This window comes from Aegilops tauschii, chromosome 5 (genome assembly GCF_002575655.3).
Source record: "Aegilops tauschii subsp. strangulata cultivar AL8/78 chromosome 5, Aet v6.0, whole genome shotgun sequence".
In the NCBI taxonomy this organism is placed as follows: Eukaryota; Viridiplantae; Streptophyta; class Magnoliopsida; order Poales; family Poaceae; genus Aegilops; species Aegilops tauschii.
Genome location: NC_053039.3, coordinates 550,082,684 through 550,098,888, shown reverse-complemented (window position 1 = coordinate 550,098,888; position 16,205 = coordinate 550,082,684). Strand labels below are relative to the sequence as shown.

At 46.1% G+C, this 16,205-nt stretch overlaps 2 protein-coding genes and 1 pseudogene across 2 annotated transcripts; 2 read left to right on the top strand and 1 right to left on the bottom strand.

Annotated features, from left to right (window-relative positions):
• The first annotated feature begins 1,403 nt into the window (after positions 1-1,403).
• On the top strand, positions 1,404-3,686 carry LOC109751732 (uncharacterized). Its single transcript, XM_020310618.4, has 2 exons — positions 1,404-2,795; positions 3,368-3,686. Exons 1-2 carry the CDS (start codon positions 1,513-1,515, stop codon positions 3,423-3,425), a joined length of 1,341 nt encoding a protein of 446 aa, XP_020166207.1. The 5' UTR covers positions 1,404-1,512; the 3' UTR covers positions 3,426-3,686.
• A 1,473-nt stretch (positions 3,687-5,159) lies between these two features.
• On the top strand, positions 5,160-8,005 carry LOC109751720 (uncharacterized; annotated as a pseudogene).
• Positions 8,006-12,968: 4,963 nt separating this feature from the next.
• LOC109751719 (uncharacterized) lies at positions 12,969-15,814 on the bottom strand. Its single transcript, XM_020310607.3, has 7 exons — positions 15,659-15,814; positions 15,470-15,552; positions 14,421-14,554; positions 13,797-13,939; positions 13,611-13,682; positions 13,424-13,528; positions 12,969-13,334 (listed from the first exon to the last, which is right to left on the bottom strand). The coding sequence occupies exons 1-7, from the start codon at positions 15,735-15,737 to the stop codon at positions 13,180-13,182; spliced, it is 771 nt and encodes a 256-aa protein (XP_020166196.1). The 5' UTR covers positions 15,738-15,814; the 3' UTR covers positions 12,969-13,179.
• Positions 15,815-16,205: the final 391 nt, after the last annotated feature.

Sequence of the window (16,205 nt, the reverse complement as noted above, 5' to 3'; positions counted from 1 at the left end):
TCGCAAGGGTTGGCACCGCCGGCGCCTGTGGCCTGCTCCGCCAGAAGCATCCCCTGCATCGTCGGCTCCTCATGCGCGATGCGGTGCCGAATCGAGGCGGAGCTACGCGCGCTCGATGCGAGGGCAACGAGACCCGACCTCACCCGCCAACCTCGGCGACGTCGGCAGCCTGTCTTCAGATCCGGCGATGAAAATGGAAGAAGGCAGTGGGAAGTGTTGGGGGAGGGGTCCGCGGTGGGTAGGGGTGAAGGGGATTCAGCTTTGCTGCGACGGCTGTAACTCGTTCGGTCGCTTCCAGCATTGACCAAACGCACGCATGTGATGACGTGGCATGCGGGAGTCTTCAAGATTCGTGCGACTTCTGCTAGCATGTTCAAGCCAAGTTAATCTATACCTACTATTAAAGGGAATAGGTATTCTTAGTTTGGTTTAGTCCTTTTCGTAGGGAATAAGTATTCTTTTTTTCTTGAGGGGTAGGGAATAGGTATTCTTGGTTTGGTTTAGTCCATTTCGTTTGGTTTGAGTGCACGCCAAAGTTTCATACTGTTGGCTCGCTAAGCGTGGCTCGTACACACGCTTAGCGATCTGGGCCAGGTACTTGTATGTTGATGGGCCTTTTATGGGCTTTGATAGAGACCGTGAGAAAAATTGGTTCAAAATAAATCAACATTGTGGTAATTGAACATATGATCTCCTGTGTGGCTCTTGTATGTAACAACCGATGACCTATGCGTCTTTCATATTTACTAATCCCAGCTTGCTCTAAATATACGAGTAGCAGTCATCATGTTTAGGACGAGCTAATTAAGCAAATGAGCTAATTAAAGGAAGGATTGTGGGCTTAAATAAAATATTTAAACAGATGTGCCTAATTAAAGAAAGGATTATGGGTAAACCGGTGGAATAATTAAAATAAAGATTATGGTCTTAATAAATTCTACATGAAGGGTTTCAGGTAAAAACATAGGATAATTAAAAGGAAGGATCTGTGGGCTTCGATGTGTTGGAGCTACTAAATTAGAAAAAGAAGAATTTGATTCCTGACTAAAACGGGTGATGACGACATGATAATTATAGAAAGGATTATATTTAAATGCCATTAAAAAGATTATACTTAAATGGAATCAATGGGAGATTATGTCCGGCAAAGAAAATACGAAAACGGCTAAATTGCAACATATTTTTTATGTTCATTTTGTAGAAGGATGCTGCGTTGCAGCATGTTCTTCATAATAAATCCGGTGTTGTGAAACATTATGCTTGATCAAAATATTGATTTTTCTCCTTGCAACGTACGGACATATGTGCTAATATGTCATTAAAATGATTTGTTTCATGCGGCGTGGCGTGAGACCGTCGGGCTGGACGACCAAATCCCCAATTCAGGCTACTCGAGTCGAATCATTCAATCTCAGCAGCCAGCACACACCAGTCCCAGCGAAAAGCCGGGCTCCAAAATCCCCAATCTGCTCCAGGTGGTCAAACCATTCCACCATTCCCCGGCGCACCACCATGGCAGCATCCCCGCCGGCGATCCTGGACGAGCTCTTCGAAGTGATCCTCCTCCGCCTCCCGCCCGACGACCCAGCCTGCCTCCTCCGCGCCTCCCTCGTCTGCAAGGCCTGGGGTTGCGCCGTCTCCCGCCCCCACTTCCGCCGCCGCCTCCACGAGCTCCACCGGGCGCCCCCGGTGCTGGGCCTCCTGCACGACCTGGAAGACGAGCGCATCCCACGATTCATCCCCACCACCGCGTCGTCCTTCTCCCTCACCGCTCCGCACAACCGGTACTGGCGGACCCTCGACTGCCGCCACGGCCGCGCCCTCTTCCTCTCCAACCCCCAGTCCCCGGAAACCCAGGAGCTTCTCGTGTGGGAGCCAATCACGGGTGCCCAGCAGCGCATACCGGTGCCCGCGGCGCTCGAGAGCAACTTCCCCATGGCGGCCGTGTTCTGCGCAGCGGACGGGTGCGACCACCGCGCCTGCCTCGGGGGCCCTTTCCGCGTGCTCTTCATCCTCTCGGTCGTGGTAGGCCAAGTCACTGACGACGACTGCTATCTCACGTCGGCGTGCGCATATTCGTCGGAGACTGGCACCTGGGGCGAGCCGACCTCGTTGCCCCGCCGCTCGCCCATGCCCATGTGCTTTACATTTTATTCCAGTGTGCTCGTTGGAAAGTCTCTGCTCTATTTCATGTCTGATGATGCGTTCATTCTCGAGTGTGACTTGGCAAGGCACAGACTGGCTGTGTTCAACCCACCAAACCATGAGCCGGTCTGCGGCCAATATACCATCATGCTGGCGGAGGACGGTGGACTGGGAGTTTGCCAAAGGATGGATCAGCAGCTCAAAGTGTGGTCAAGGGAGGTGAGTGACAGTGTTGAAGCACGATGGGTGCTGAGCCGGGTCGTCTACCTGGAAAATTTGCTCCCGGTTGGTGCTCTCGTGGATGCAGAGACTAGAGTGCAAGTGCTGGGCTTTGCCGAGGGAGCAAATACCATTTTCCTAACCACGGTTGATGGCATCTTCATGATCAAACTGCAATCGGAGCGGGCGAGGAGGGTGTGCGATGAATCCGATGATCATCTCTTTTGTGATTTGATTCCGGTTGTCAGCTTCTACACTCCTGTGCCTCGAGGTGAGCACAGGGATCCGTCGTTGAAGCATAGTGAGGATGCAGGTGGTGAGGAGAAAACAGTATATCAGGTACAACAATTGATCAACAAAATGAGTCAAATGTTACCAGGGGGGGACTTTGTCAACGCTTTCGATTGCATCAACCACGCCATAGAGAACAGGTTAGGATTCTCTTCCCAAAAGCCGCTAGCCCCGCTGAAGTGTGCCAATGTGTTATTTGTGTGGAAACTAACTTGCAGTTAGTTTGTTGATTTTTTTGGATCTGTTATTGTTCTATAACATGTCCCTAGTCGCTCTGAGCCTTTGGCTTTTGTATTTTGTAAGACAAGGATTAATGGGGTTCAAGATGTTCTAAGATGTCCCTAGTTGCTATGAGTGTGTTGCTGTTTGAGATGTCACTCGTTAACAATACTTGGGAGTTAGAGCCTAGTATGTTCTATTATGATGTGCACGTTGTGATCATCATCGTATCGAAGTGCGATTACCATGCTATCCAGTACTAGCTAGTTCCAAATATCTCTCTGCAGTTTATTCATATTGTATACTTGATCTGTGCAGACACTAGTCAGTTGTTAGAAAAGGCAGTCAACAGAACAAACTTAGCACCTTGTATCGTCAAATTGGTTGACAGGATAATTATAATTGTGCTGTCCTATCATAGATCACCGTAACTTTCTGCCTTCTGCTATAACCTTAACAATTGTAGACTGAAACTGTATGCCTTTGTTGTCAGGGTTCCACCCTATTATGAAGTTGCTCCTGAGTGTACCAGCATGGTTTACGGACATTGATGCAGCTTGCTATAGGAAGAATCCATGAAGACTTCAGCCAGCAAAGAAGATGCTAGGAACTCAAAAGACCTCAGGTAGCAATGTTAATGATGCTCCACCTTCAGAGAAAAGGTGATTCTGAATAATGTGTTGTATATACCACTGATCCTTTTGCCCCAGAGGCCCAGACCTGTGTGGCTAAATACTCAAAATTTTCATTATTCTGTAAGTATATCTGTATATGTCTGAAATTCTATTTGTATGAAATAGTTTCTCAAACAAGTAGTGAAACCAACTTAACCCAATGCTGTTAACAACTTAACATGGCATGGATGCTGGCCCAAGGGAATCATATTACACACGGACATGTGAAGTGTGTTTGGGACTTGGAACAGCTTGTCATAGGAAAGCATTTTAAAACATACAGTGGATAGTAGCTAGATGATGTTGGACAAAGCATAGAAAACTTTAGCCTGCTGGTAAGCAGCTTCTTTATAGCTGTACATAGTTTGACCATGTACCCATTTGTCAGTCACACTACAGCTATATCTACAACTATAGTGAGTGATCAGTCCCACCCAGAAAATACTCGCCATCAGTGAGCTCTTAGAGCCGACCATGATGACCTGTTCTGTCGCAGTGATCACTCGTCATGGTGGAGGCGGAGGCTGTGTTTATCTGTGTGGATCTTTGGGCAAATGCATCCTTTGCTACACCCGGAACACGATGGTCTCGCACATTCAGTGAATGTGTGATTTATCACAATCTGGCATATTGAAAGGATATGAACATGTATCCTGGTACAGAGAAAGTTCTGTCCAAAATGAGGAGCATCATAAATAAAGTTTGACATAAGCGAAAAACATCTTTTTAAAACTGTTAAGGCACCAATAATATGCAAGATCCCAAGTACCTGTCATAGAATCCACACCTTACAGAGCAAGAACAATTAACTGACAAATAATAAGAGAAGCGAACAATTACGCTTGCACCATAGCACAGCAGGAAGTGAATATGCTGCTGATCATTCTCTATGTTAATTGCATAAACTGAGAAATGTAACATATATGGAAGCTATCGGCCGTGTAGGAACCAATACTTTTTGTGCAGGATGGGAGCAGCTTATGAGGCATAAAACCTTTCAAAGAAGTCATATTATTTTGGAAGTCTCGAAACAGGGGGAACACAAGCAGACATTGGGAAAAAAAAGTGAGAAAACTGACTTATCCGGAACAACACTTCTTATTGTGGGAAAGGAAAAACAATTCAAACCCAAAAGTGTCCTTCTCAGCTCGAGCTCATATGAGCTCGAGTGAACAGTAAAATCCGAAAAAAATTCAACCAAATTTCAAAATATTCTGATTTCTTTTTTGCAAATTTTGACAAAAAATTTCACTTCTTGAAAAGTTTTATCACGAAATAGCATTCCTGGAAGTCGTGGAAAAAAAAAAACAAAACCAGCACTCCAAAAGTAGCTTTTTTGGTGCATTGATTTTGTTTTGTTTTTATTTTGCCACGACTTGCACGAATGTCATTTCTTGATGAAATTTTGCAAGCTTGTAAAACATTTGTCAAATGTTGCCACAAAAAAATTCAGAATTTTTTTATTTTTTTTCATAACTCTGCTTTATCTTCGTGCCCTGGTACTTTCCTGAATAATTATCTGTAATAGCAGCAATCTTAGTTGTGATGCTATTCACCTCCAGTTCCTCCTATGCAAAATGAAAAATTGATAGAGAAATATGTACCAACGGCATGGTTGTATATTCCTTGCAGGTTCAGGCACCCTGTAAGGATGGAGACACAGCTCTAAGTAAAAACTAGCTGGTGTGCTAATCCAGTTCAATAACATGGTAGACCTACAATGGAATTAGCTATGTATGATGTCTACTTATAGAGCAACTTTGGACACAATGGAAACACATGAGCTGGACTGGAATGATAATGTAGGGTTACACAAAACATGAAATGGTTAGGCGTGCTAACGATGTTAGTCATTTTCTTAACACAAAGGCACGGCTGAAATATATGTGGAATAACCTACAATACAACGTAGGAAGTAATTCATCTCCTACCCATCATCTCAATAAATGTAGCATTTGCTGCAGAAGGTGCTGTTCATCTGAGGTAATCATGAAAATATGCAATGAACATCAAGACAGATTGTACATATTACTTCGAACATCAGGATCAACACAAGTTTTGATGGTCAAACATCAGGAGCGAGTTTCGATATTTGCATCTTGGAGGCAATAGTCATGTCTAGGATTTGTCGATGTAACCTATATGTTTTACTGCTTCCAACAATGCTGGATTGTGATGCGCCTTTTTTTCTTCTAAAAGAATAAACATAAATTCGAAATCACGCATGCCATATGTAGTTGCCTGAAAAACGAGTCTGACTGTCGATTTTCTGCGTCGGTCGAAGCCGGAGCCGGAGACCACATGGCTCGGTGGAGGCGAGACGGAGGCTTGACTGGGGGAGGGCTTTCATATTTGATTCCTGTTTGGATTAGACAGTGACAGGACGAGTAGCCATGAGACGTGTCGTCGTAGCAGGAGACGCGGGGGGAGTGGGGGACAAATGCAGGGGGAGAATATCAAGTGCTAACAGGGATTAGATGCTACCATTCTTCGAAATACACATTTAAATGTTCAAAAAAGGTTCCAAAAAAATTATGAGTGTTCACAAGATATGTGTCTTCAAACTGTAAAAATTTCAAAACACATAAGAAGAAAAAAAAAAGACAATTCCAGCATGAATAGTCTTCGAAGAGATCCTCCTCCGCTTCCCGCCCGACGACCCGGCCTGCCTCCTCCGCGCCTCCCTCGTCTGCAAGGCCTGGGGTTGCGCCGTCTCCCGCCCAGGATTCCGCCGCCGCCTCCACGAGCTCACCGGGCACCCCCCGTGCTCGGCTTCCACCACAGCTGCGACGACGACCGCATCCCCCACTTCACCCCCACCACCGCGTCGTCCTTCTCCCTCGCCGCTCCGGACTCTCGCTCCTGGCGGGCCCTTGACTGCCGCCACGGCCGCGCCCTCTTCCTCTCCAAGGGTGATGCACAGGAACTCCTCCTGTGGGAGCCAACCACGGGCGCCCAGCAGCGCGTACCGTTGCCCGTGTCGTACGATGTCATCTGCCGGTACGAGGAGGTGACAGTGTACGCCACCGCGGCCGTGTTCTGTGCAGCTGACGGGTGTGACCACCGGGACTGCTTCAGAGGCCCTTTTGGCGTGTTATTCGTCTTCTGCGTCGAGCAAGACGGTGACGGGGGGTGTGTCACGTTGACGCGCCTATACTCGTCGGAAACCGACAGCTGGGATGAGCCGAGCTGGATTTTCCATGACTTGCCCATGTGTTTTACATTTTATTCCAGCGTGCTCGTTGGGAGGTCTCTGCTCTACTTCATGTCTGATGATGGGTGCATCCTAGAGTATGACTTTGCAGGTCATGACCTGACTGTTTTCGACCCACCGAACTATGAGTCCATCTACGATGGCCGATATAACATCATGCTGGCGGAGGACGGTGGACTGGGAGTTAGCCAAGAGATGAATCCACATCTCAAATTGTGGACAAGGGTGATTGAAGGCGCCGATGCCCGATGGGTACTGAGCCGGGTCATTTACTTGCAAAATTTGCTCCCAGATGGTGCTCTCGTGGAGCCAGCAAGTTCATTGTATGTGTTGGGCTTTGCTGAGGGAGCAAATGCCATTTTCATGACCACGGTTGCTGGCCTATTCACAATTGAACTACAATCAGAGCGGGTGAGGAGGGTGTGTGATGATCATGCCTTATGTAATTTGATTCCAATTGTTAGCTTCTACACTCCTGTGCCCCGAGGAGAGCAAAAGGATCCATCGTTTGAACCCAGTGAGGATGCGGGTGATCAGGAGGGAGGAGTGGAGGAGAAGAAAACGGTAGGTCAGGCACATCAGTTGTTCGACAATGGGTCCAACATTATCAAGGAGGGGGGCTTTGTGGGCGCCTTCGATTACATCAGCCATGACCTCGAGAATAGGTTAGGATGCTCTTCCCAAAAGCTGTTAGCCCTGCTGAAGCAAATAACCTGCAATTTGTTCAGTGCTCTTTCGGATCTGCTGTTGTTTGAATATGTCCATAGTTGCTCTGAGCCTATGACTTTCTGCGGTGATGTGGTTACCCAGCTATGAGTGTGTTGCTGTTTGAGGTGTTGCTTGATAGAGGCTAGTATTTCTGTTGTGATGTGTGTGTTGTGATTGGCATCGTATCAACGTGCAATTACTGTGCTATCCTATTTGAGAAATGTTATATGCCTCTCTAGTACTAGCTACTCTGCAATTTATTTGTATAGTAGTAGTTAATAACTGGTTAGAAAATGCAGTCAACAGAACAAGTTAGCACTGTGTGTCATCAAACTGGTTGACAGTAATTGTAGCTGTGCTGTTCTATCATGCTAGATCACAGTATGTTATAACCTTTGCAATTATAGACTGATCCTTTATTGTCAGGGTTCCACCAAACGGAGAAGTTGTTTCAGAGTCTACAGACATGGGTGTAGCGCTATACGAAGCTCGAGAGGTGACCGGTCCTTTGGGTGATGTTCCCAAGACTGCATGAATGAAGAATTGGTGAAGATTTCGCTAAATCAGCAAAGATGAAGCTGGGTAGGTGATCCTTTGGGTAGCAATGTTGATGATTCTGAATAATGTGTTGTATACCATATACCAGAGAAAGGTGATTCTGAAATTGACTAAAAAAATGTGATTCTGAAATTTTGCTGAAAGCATATATAGACCTGCTTCATTACTCATAAAAAGCTTGTTTATTGCTTGTGCATATTTTGAATCTATGCCTCTCAAAAAATATTTTGAATGGCTGGTGCCATGTGTCAGTTACCAAGCAACCGTGAATCTTTGCCTTGAACTTTTCCTTATCTTCTCTTGTTTTGGCATCTATTTTGGCAAAGCAATGGATCTGAACTACAGCTATGCCTACAATTGCAGTGAGTGAACAGACAGTCTGTTCTTCCCAAAGAGACACTGAACTTGCTTCCGGTTGTCAACCAATATTCCCTGCTAATGATGCTGGGAGAATAAGGCCAAAGGCAACATCGATTTCACTGCCTAACCTTGTAACCTTTTTAAAAAATATTTTTTGATTTTCTAATAACTTTCAGGGAAAATTTCAGCAATAAGTTTGTCAAACAAACCAGGCAACAGAACACCTGTTGACACAGTACACAGAAATAGTACCTGATCTGGCTGCAATTACTGTGCCGTCCTATTTGTGGAATGTAATATGCCTCTCCAGGTCTAGCTAGTTGCAAATATCCCATTACTTTGCAGTTTATTCATATAGTATTAACAATTTGTGCAAACAGTAGCCAGTTGTTAAAAAATGCAGTCTACTTAGCGAAGTTAGCACCTTGTGTCATCAAATTGGTTGACAGGATAATTGGCTACCTCATGTTATAACCTTGATAATTATGGACTGAAATTGAATGCCTTTATTGTCAGGGTTCCACCATACGGAGGAGTTGCTCCGGAGTCTACCAGCAGCTTCTACAAGCTGGATGTGATATGAAGCTCAAGAGGTGACCACAATCCTTTGTGTGATGTTCCTAGGAGTGTAAAATGGTCATGTGCTGTTGCGTGTGTAAAATGTTAGTGGGACCAAAATGTTTGCCGTGTGGAAATATCTCTTGAACTTCTATAATCATTCCATAGGAGACCATTTAATATAAGCTTAGCTAATTGCTACTTGTATTAGCATACTCTGTTTTAGTAGATGATGTTGCAGAAAGCATAGACCTGCTTCATTGCTCGTAAAAATCTTTGTTTAGGGGTTCTACATATTTTGAGCATGTGCCTGGCGTCCAGTTACCGAGCAATCTCCCAATCTTTGTCTCGATTTTTCGCTTCTCATTTCCTTTTCTTTGGACTTATTTTATTTGGCAAAGCAGAGTATTTGAAGTACAATTACAGTGAGTGAACCGCTGGTTCTTTCCAAGTAGACACTGAACTGGCATTCGTTGGCCAAACAATTTTTCCTTTCTTGATGAAAGCCATGACTTATTGAAGCGGAGAGAACAAGGCTAATGTCAAGCTCAGTTCAGTGCCTAGCCTCATAACCTATTTTTAAGAACTTCCAGAAATTCATTCATAACTTAGCAGGAAATTTTAAGAACTTCCAGAAATCATTCGTAACTTGCCAGGAAATTTTAAGCAATAAGTTTGCCAAGCACATAAGGCAATGGAACCTGTTGACATAATGCAAAGTTATTAATCTGTGCAAACACTAGCCAATTGTTACAAAATGCAGTCAACAGAACAAGTTAGCACCGTGTTTCATCAAACTGGTTGACAGTAATTGTAGCTGGGATGTTCTATCATTGATCACAGTATGTTATAACCTTTGCAATGATAGACTGATCCTTTATTGTCAGGATTCCACCAAACAGAGAAGTTTCTCCGGAGTCTACAGACATCTGTGTGGCGCTATACGAAGCTCGAGAGGTGACTGATCCTTTGGGCGATGTTCCCAAGACTGCATGAATGAAGAATCGGTGAAGAGTTCACCTAAATCAGCAAAGAAGAAGCTGGGAACCCACGAGCTGGATGGTAGCAATGTTGGATGCTCCCACCTTCAGAGAAAGGTGATTCTGAATAAAGTGTTATATACCCTACTTTGTCAGTACTGTGTGGTGAAATGTTGCAGAAAGCATATAGACCTGCTTCATTGCTAGCTTGTTCATTGGTTGTGCCTCTCAGAATTTTTTTTACTTTGAACATGTGCCTCTCAGAAAAATACTTTGAACGCGTGCCTCTGGTGCCATGGGTCAGTTACCACATAACCTTCAATCTTGCCCCTCTTTAGAGCAACTCCAACGGGCCGACCCAAACGGACTGGGTTGGCCGCCCGCCCGACGTCCGCCCTCTTTTAGATTTGGGTCGGCAGTGCGCCCAACGCACCGCTCCTGACCGCGCGCGCTGTAGATCATGCCAGCGGCCATATCGTCGCCCTGGTTTTGGCGCTCCAGCGCGCGGGAATGGTTCGCGCGCGCGGGCGAAAATCGGGCTAGCGCGTGCTGGTTTTGGCGCTCCAGCGCGCGGGAAAGGTTCGCGCGTGCGCCGCAGCCGGCGCTCGTTATAAGAAGGCGCTCCATCCACACCGTGTCCGCCGCCCACTCGTCTCGCCCCCTCTCACTAGCCTCGCCGCTTCTGCGCCACCATGTCGATTCGCCGCCTGGGCGCTTCGGATTTTCGCGGAGTTCGCGAGCGCCGCTCCGGCGCCTTCTCCTCCGAGATCTGGTTTGGCGAGAAACGCCTCATCCTCGGCACCTTCGACACCGCAGAGGAGGCGGCCCACGCGCACGACGCGGCGGCGTGGCGCCTCCTGAGGCCTTGTGGCGAGATGAATTTTCCCGACGTGTCGAGCCAGCGGGCGCAGGATCTCGCGCCTCTCCCGCGGCTTTTCACCGACGAGGATCGTCGTGTCCACCGGAGGCGGCAGCGTCACCTCGCCATCGCCGAGATGGACGTGGAAGCCATGGTGGTGTGGCGCGAACGCTTCCCGCATGACTTCGTCGACGAGCGCCAGTTCTACAAGCAAAGGAGGACGGAGAGGGAGGCGAGGAGGACGGAGCGAGCTGCCTATCGGGAGGACAAGCGTGCGCGGAAGCAGGCCGCTCAATTGAAACTGAAGCTACGAGAAATGTCGGGGTGGTACTTCGAGGACGAGCAGTATGCTGACGCCTACATTCAGATGTCGGAGGAGGACATTACCGAGTCGGAGTCGGAAAGCGACGACGAGTAGTTGATCTTTTCTTTTATCTGTGTACGCTAGAACTATCTATGCATCCTTTTTCTATCGGAAAAAATGGCCGGCGGCGTCGGCGACGAAGCAGGCGGGCGAGGGTGTGCTGTTGGATGTGGAGAGGCCAATGTGCCATCGACCAGCGGGCCCGGGGACGAGAGAGGGCGAGCGCGCGCGCGTCCGTCTTGTGTCCGCGTCGACGCAAATCCGGCTCAAAAATGGGCCGGGAATGGGTCGGCAGGCGGACGAAAGCGGACGCGCGTCCGTTTGGGTCGCCGCCTTGGGCCGACTTTTGTGTCCGCGCCAACCTAAACGGACGGCGGCGGACGAAATGGGTCACCCCATTGGAGTTGCTCTTAGCTTTTTATCTTCTCTTGTTGTGACATTTTTGGCAAAGGAAAGGATGTGAAGTCCAGCTACCCATAGCCCAACTGCCACCCAACCCGCGGGGGAGCCGCGGCAGTGTCAAGGCAATCACCTCGAAATCACTAATTAAGGAGTACTCGTTGCAAAGAACACTCCACCTTCCCAGGTCATGACAAGTGGCGCACATGCAGCGCGCCACTTGTCGCAACCTGGTAGTTTTCCCTTTTTTCGTAGATCCATTTATTCAAAACGTTTTATCTCTTAAACTGTGCGTCCAAATCTCAAACCGTTTTCACCATTGGATTCCTCGCGCCGAGATCTTCAAAACTAGATCCCATGTTGATAGGTTTTGACGAACTTTTTTTTCATGAAAAAAATGGACAAAAAAACCAAACCGGGAGCACTTTTTTTCCCTTTCTGAAAGAGGCACGCCCGTGCCTTTCGCGAAATCACAACCGTACCTCTCGGGGAAGCAAAACCGTGACTCTCGTGGAAGGAAAAAAAACCAGAAAACGCGTTTTTTTTCCCTTTCCGAAAGAGGCACGCCCGCGACTCTCGCGAAAGCACAACCGTGCCTCTGGCGAAAGCAAAACCGTGACTTTCGCAAAAAGAAAACAGAAAACGCGTATTTTTTTTCCCTTTCCGAGAGGCACGGCCGTGACTCTCGCGAAAGCACAACCGTGCCTCTCGGGGAAGCAAAACCGTGACTCTCGCGAAAGAAAAAAAAACAGAAAACGCGTTTTGTTTTTCCCTTTCCGAGAGGCACGGTCGTGACTCTCGCGAAAGCACAACCGTGCCTCTCACGGAAGCAAAACCGTGACTCTTCAAGAAAGAAAAAAAACATAAAACACGTTTTTTTTTGTTTCCAAAAGGCACGGCCGTGACTCTCACGGAAGAAAAACCGTGACTTTTCGCAAAGGAAAAAAAAGAAAACGCGTTTTTTCGCGCAAAATTTTTTTTGAAAATTTTTTTTTTGGTCGAAAAGTTAAGGAAGACCGGGGAAAACCAAAACGTCGAAAAAACCCGAAAAAAAACCGTTTAAAAAGCCGAAAACGCGTGCGGAAAAATAAAAAAAACAAAATCTGGAGGGAGGGTCCAGAGCGCAACACGTGGCGAATGGCTGAGAGCGCGCCAAGTGGCGCTGATCGTTGCGAGGCTCCCGAAGGAGCGCTCGTTAACTAGTTGCTCCCCAATCACCTCCGTGGTGTAGTGCAGCAGGCCCGCCTTCCTTCCTTCCACCGCGTCGTGCTGGCCCGACCTGGCCCAAAGCCTGCCCGCGTCGACCGTTCCGCTTCCCACGTGGCTGAGCCGATGAGCCCAGTTGCAAATGTTCAGGAGGATGCGATGCAGGTTTCAGAAAAACTTCACCTCAACAGCAAAATCACAGCAGCACAAAACATTTTCAACAAAATAATTTTTTGCATTCTAATAATCTTACGGTAGTGCAGTACATTCTCCACGAAAATTGTGTTCAGGGAAAACAAAAGACCATACTACAAAACATGCTCCAGGTTCATATGATTTTGTTTCTAGTCCTCCTAGATAACTGAAGATGGAGCCCGATTCGGCTCTCACCGTTTGCAGCAGCATGCCCCAGAGCTCCTTAACGTTCAGCGTTTCTTGTTGATGAGGTACACGAGATCACCCAGGTGCTGCACTTCCAGGCCTGCCTTCTCACATCCATCGAAGAAAATCGACTGGTCTTTCCCAATCCTTCTACGCCAGCTCATCAGGAACATGGGGTGCCTGGCAGCCACTTGTGTTCCTGCCAGTGGGATCATGGGAACATTCACTCAGCACATTCTTGCATTGCTGTTGTACTACCGGTTACGGAATGGAATGTTCGAGAAGTACCTGCTTTGGTCGTGATGTTTGTGCATACACTTTTTTGGCTGTTAAGATCGGATTCTTCCAGAAGAAAGGACAGCGTCGTTATCAGGTTCGGGTACTGTTTCACATCTACAAAGCCACATGGTATAACATATCAGAGAATTGCAATTGCAGTGAGGTATGATTGGCAGAAAATAATATGTGGATTTACATAATAGAATGTCACTGGCGATGACAATGTTCCAATCGGGTTGGAGAATCGGAAATGGATCTCCCCACGTGTCTGGATTATGAAAAATATCAAATAGTTAGTTCTCCCCTTCTGGGTGGTGCATATCCGATGCACCTAAAGTGTATACATTTACTATACATTGTATAAGCACATGGTTTTTCTTACGTCGGATATGAGGTAACACATCTAACTTATTGACTCTGCAGTTGTGAGCTATGTTTTCTTCAATATCCTTGTCATCATAATCAGAAGTCGTGATATCCACTCCAAATGTTTTTCGCAGGAAAATGGCTAAAGCTCCTGTTCCACTAAGACAGACTAAATCATTTATTATACTAAATAAAAACAATGAGTCTTCAGAAGAGATGGTATCACACACTTCAACAATGTACTACAAATATAATCATTCATGTCTTAAATGGTAAGCACACTATTCTTGACCGGAAGTAGATAGACCAATAGACAGCTTGCTTCATACTGCTAAGTCTCAGCACTGTGATATAAGAACAGTAAACAATTTCAGACCATACAATGGGAAAGCCTTTACTTCCAAACAAGTTGAGATAGACCAGTGATGAAACCCAGCAGGACCCACACACCCACAAAAACAAGTTGAGATATAATTTACAATATATCAATTTAGTAATTACTCTTCAGAGTCAAACAATATAAGCATAGCAAAATAGCCTTTTGGTCATCAATTATAAATATAGCAAGCACTACATAACTTCGTTTTTTCTAAATAAAGGAAAAGGTACATTTTTAAAGAGTGAAACATAGCTTTCATACCTTCCTAGTTCCAGGATCCGTTGACCATCCAGAATTGATGGATTCTTAACCAGCCAGTCAGCAAAGAAAAATGTCCCAGGCCATAGCAAATTGGCATTTAGCTGATGAGATGAGAATTCTCTGATGCTCAAGTCCTACACATAAAAAAGAATCATAAAGGTGAGCAAATGATCAATTAGTAATATGAGAGGCATCGTTTAATGTGAGCTTCTGGCTTCACTTAGATAACTTTGCTTGCAATAATTACAAAATTCTACAATCTTTGGTTGGACAAGCATAGTTTGCTTCCAGTCAACAACAAATATTTATGCATCATTAACACAATCACTAATGCTCGTGTGAAGCGTTTTTGTACATTATAAAACAAGGTAGACTAGTGCCCCCTCTCACAATACATATTTTGCAGTCTGGATTCCTAAGGTTTGGCCATTAGTATAGACAAATTTTCAAGCATCTATAACACCAAACCGATAACACTAGGCCAATGAAATGCACTCTGCTTATATGTGCCTATTTTATTCGACGAAGCATATATTTCAAGAAAAATGATGTCAAACTGTACACTGGAAGACCATATCAAAGTCCAAGACGACATTTATAGTGACATAATGTGACATTCAGACATTCAGATCCATTATTATCTACAAACATATGGACCAATAAATATACTACTTTGTGCTACACGAATTGCAACCTGCGGAAAATGCAAAGGTTGACAATCATCTTTAGAAGAAGAATAAACTAAATCCCTCGATATTGTTGACCCTTTTATCACCGAGACGCTACAACTGGTCATGCTAAATTAGATTGATCAGCTACAGTTTCAGATGGTAGACTCGCGTGCACTCTCCCAAAGCATAATGGTCAAGCATCTACCTAAAAGAAATATTTCAGGTCTATTCATGAGGTTCAGCGTGCTTCCAGGGTTTCGAGCTCCACCATGGACACTGGACAGCAAACATAAGGTTTCTGTCCGATCTGCTTGTTCGCAGAGTGATTAGGACAGTAGCGAAATTAACTAGGATTCAGAGTTAGGTCGGTAATTTTACCACGCCAGGGAACTTGTGGATCCTCTCCTCGTACTCTAGCGCCGGCTGCTGGCTCTCCCCCTCGGCGCCCACCTGCGCCTCGTCTTCAATCGCCGGAAAGGGGGGAGCAGGAAAGGGGTTCGTCAGCTAGGAGCACAAGGTGGGCGGCGGAATGGACGGGAACGCGAACGGGGGCTGGGTTTAATTTACCTCGTGTGCCGCCGCCGTCGTCGTCGCTGTCGTCGTCGGCGTGGAAGAGGGAGGCGGCTGAGAAGAAGGCCGTCTCCATGGTGGACTCTGTGTTTCGGCAGCTCACTCGGTCGGCCGGGTCCTGCTGCTTTGGTCGGATGAGGGCTGGGCTGGGCTGGATAACACCGCAAGTCTACATGGGCTTTCGAGGGTTCGCGCTGGGCTGGATTGCAAGTAGTGTAAATTGTCTCAAAAAAATGCAAGTCGTATAAAATATAACCATATTCTCTGGAATTGCGAGAGGAGAAGAAAGTGCAGCATGCATTTATTAATGACAATCCATCTGTAAAGAAATATAATACTAGTGTTTATATCACTAGAGTACTATTTTGGTGCTAATCCCAAAGGTTACAAACCCTACACTCTTGTCCCAATTTTGACCTATAGTTTATATAATGTTTTTTACAAGACAGCGTCGAAGGTTCTTGCAAATTGATTGAAGGTGATCTTACCTGACATTATATCTGAGGAGCAGTCAGCATTTTTCCAAGGAGACTTATAACGGACA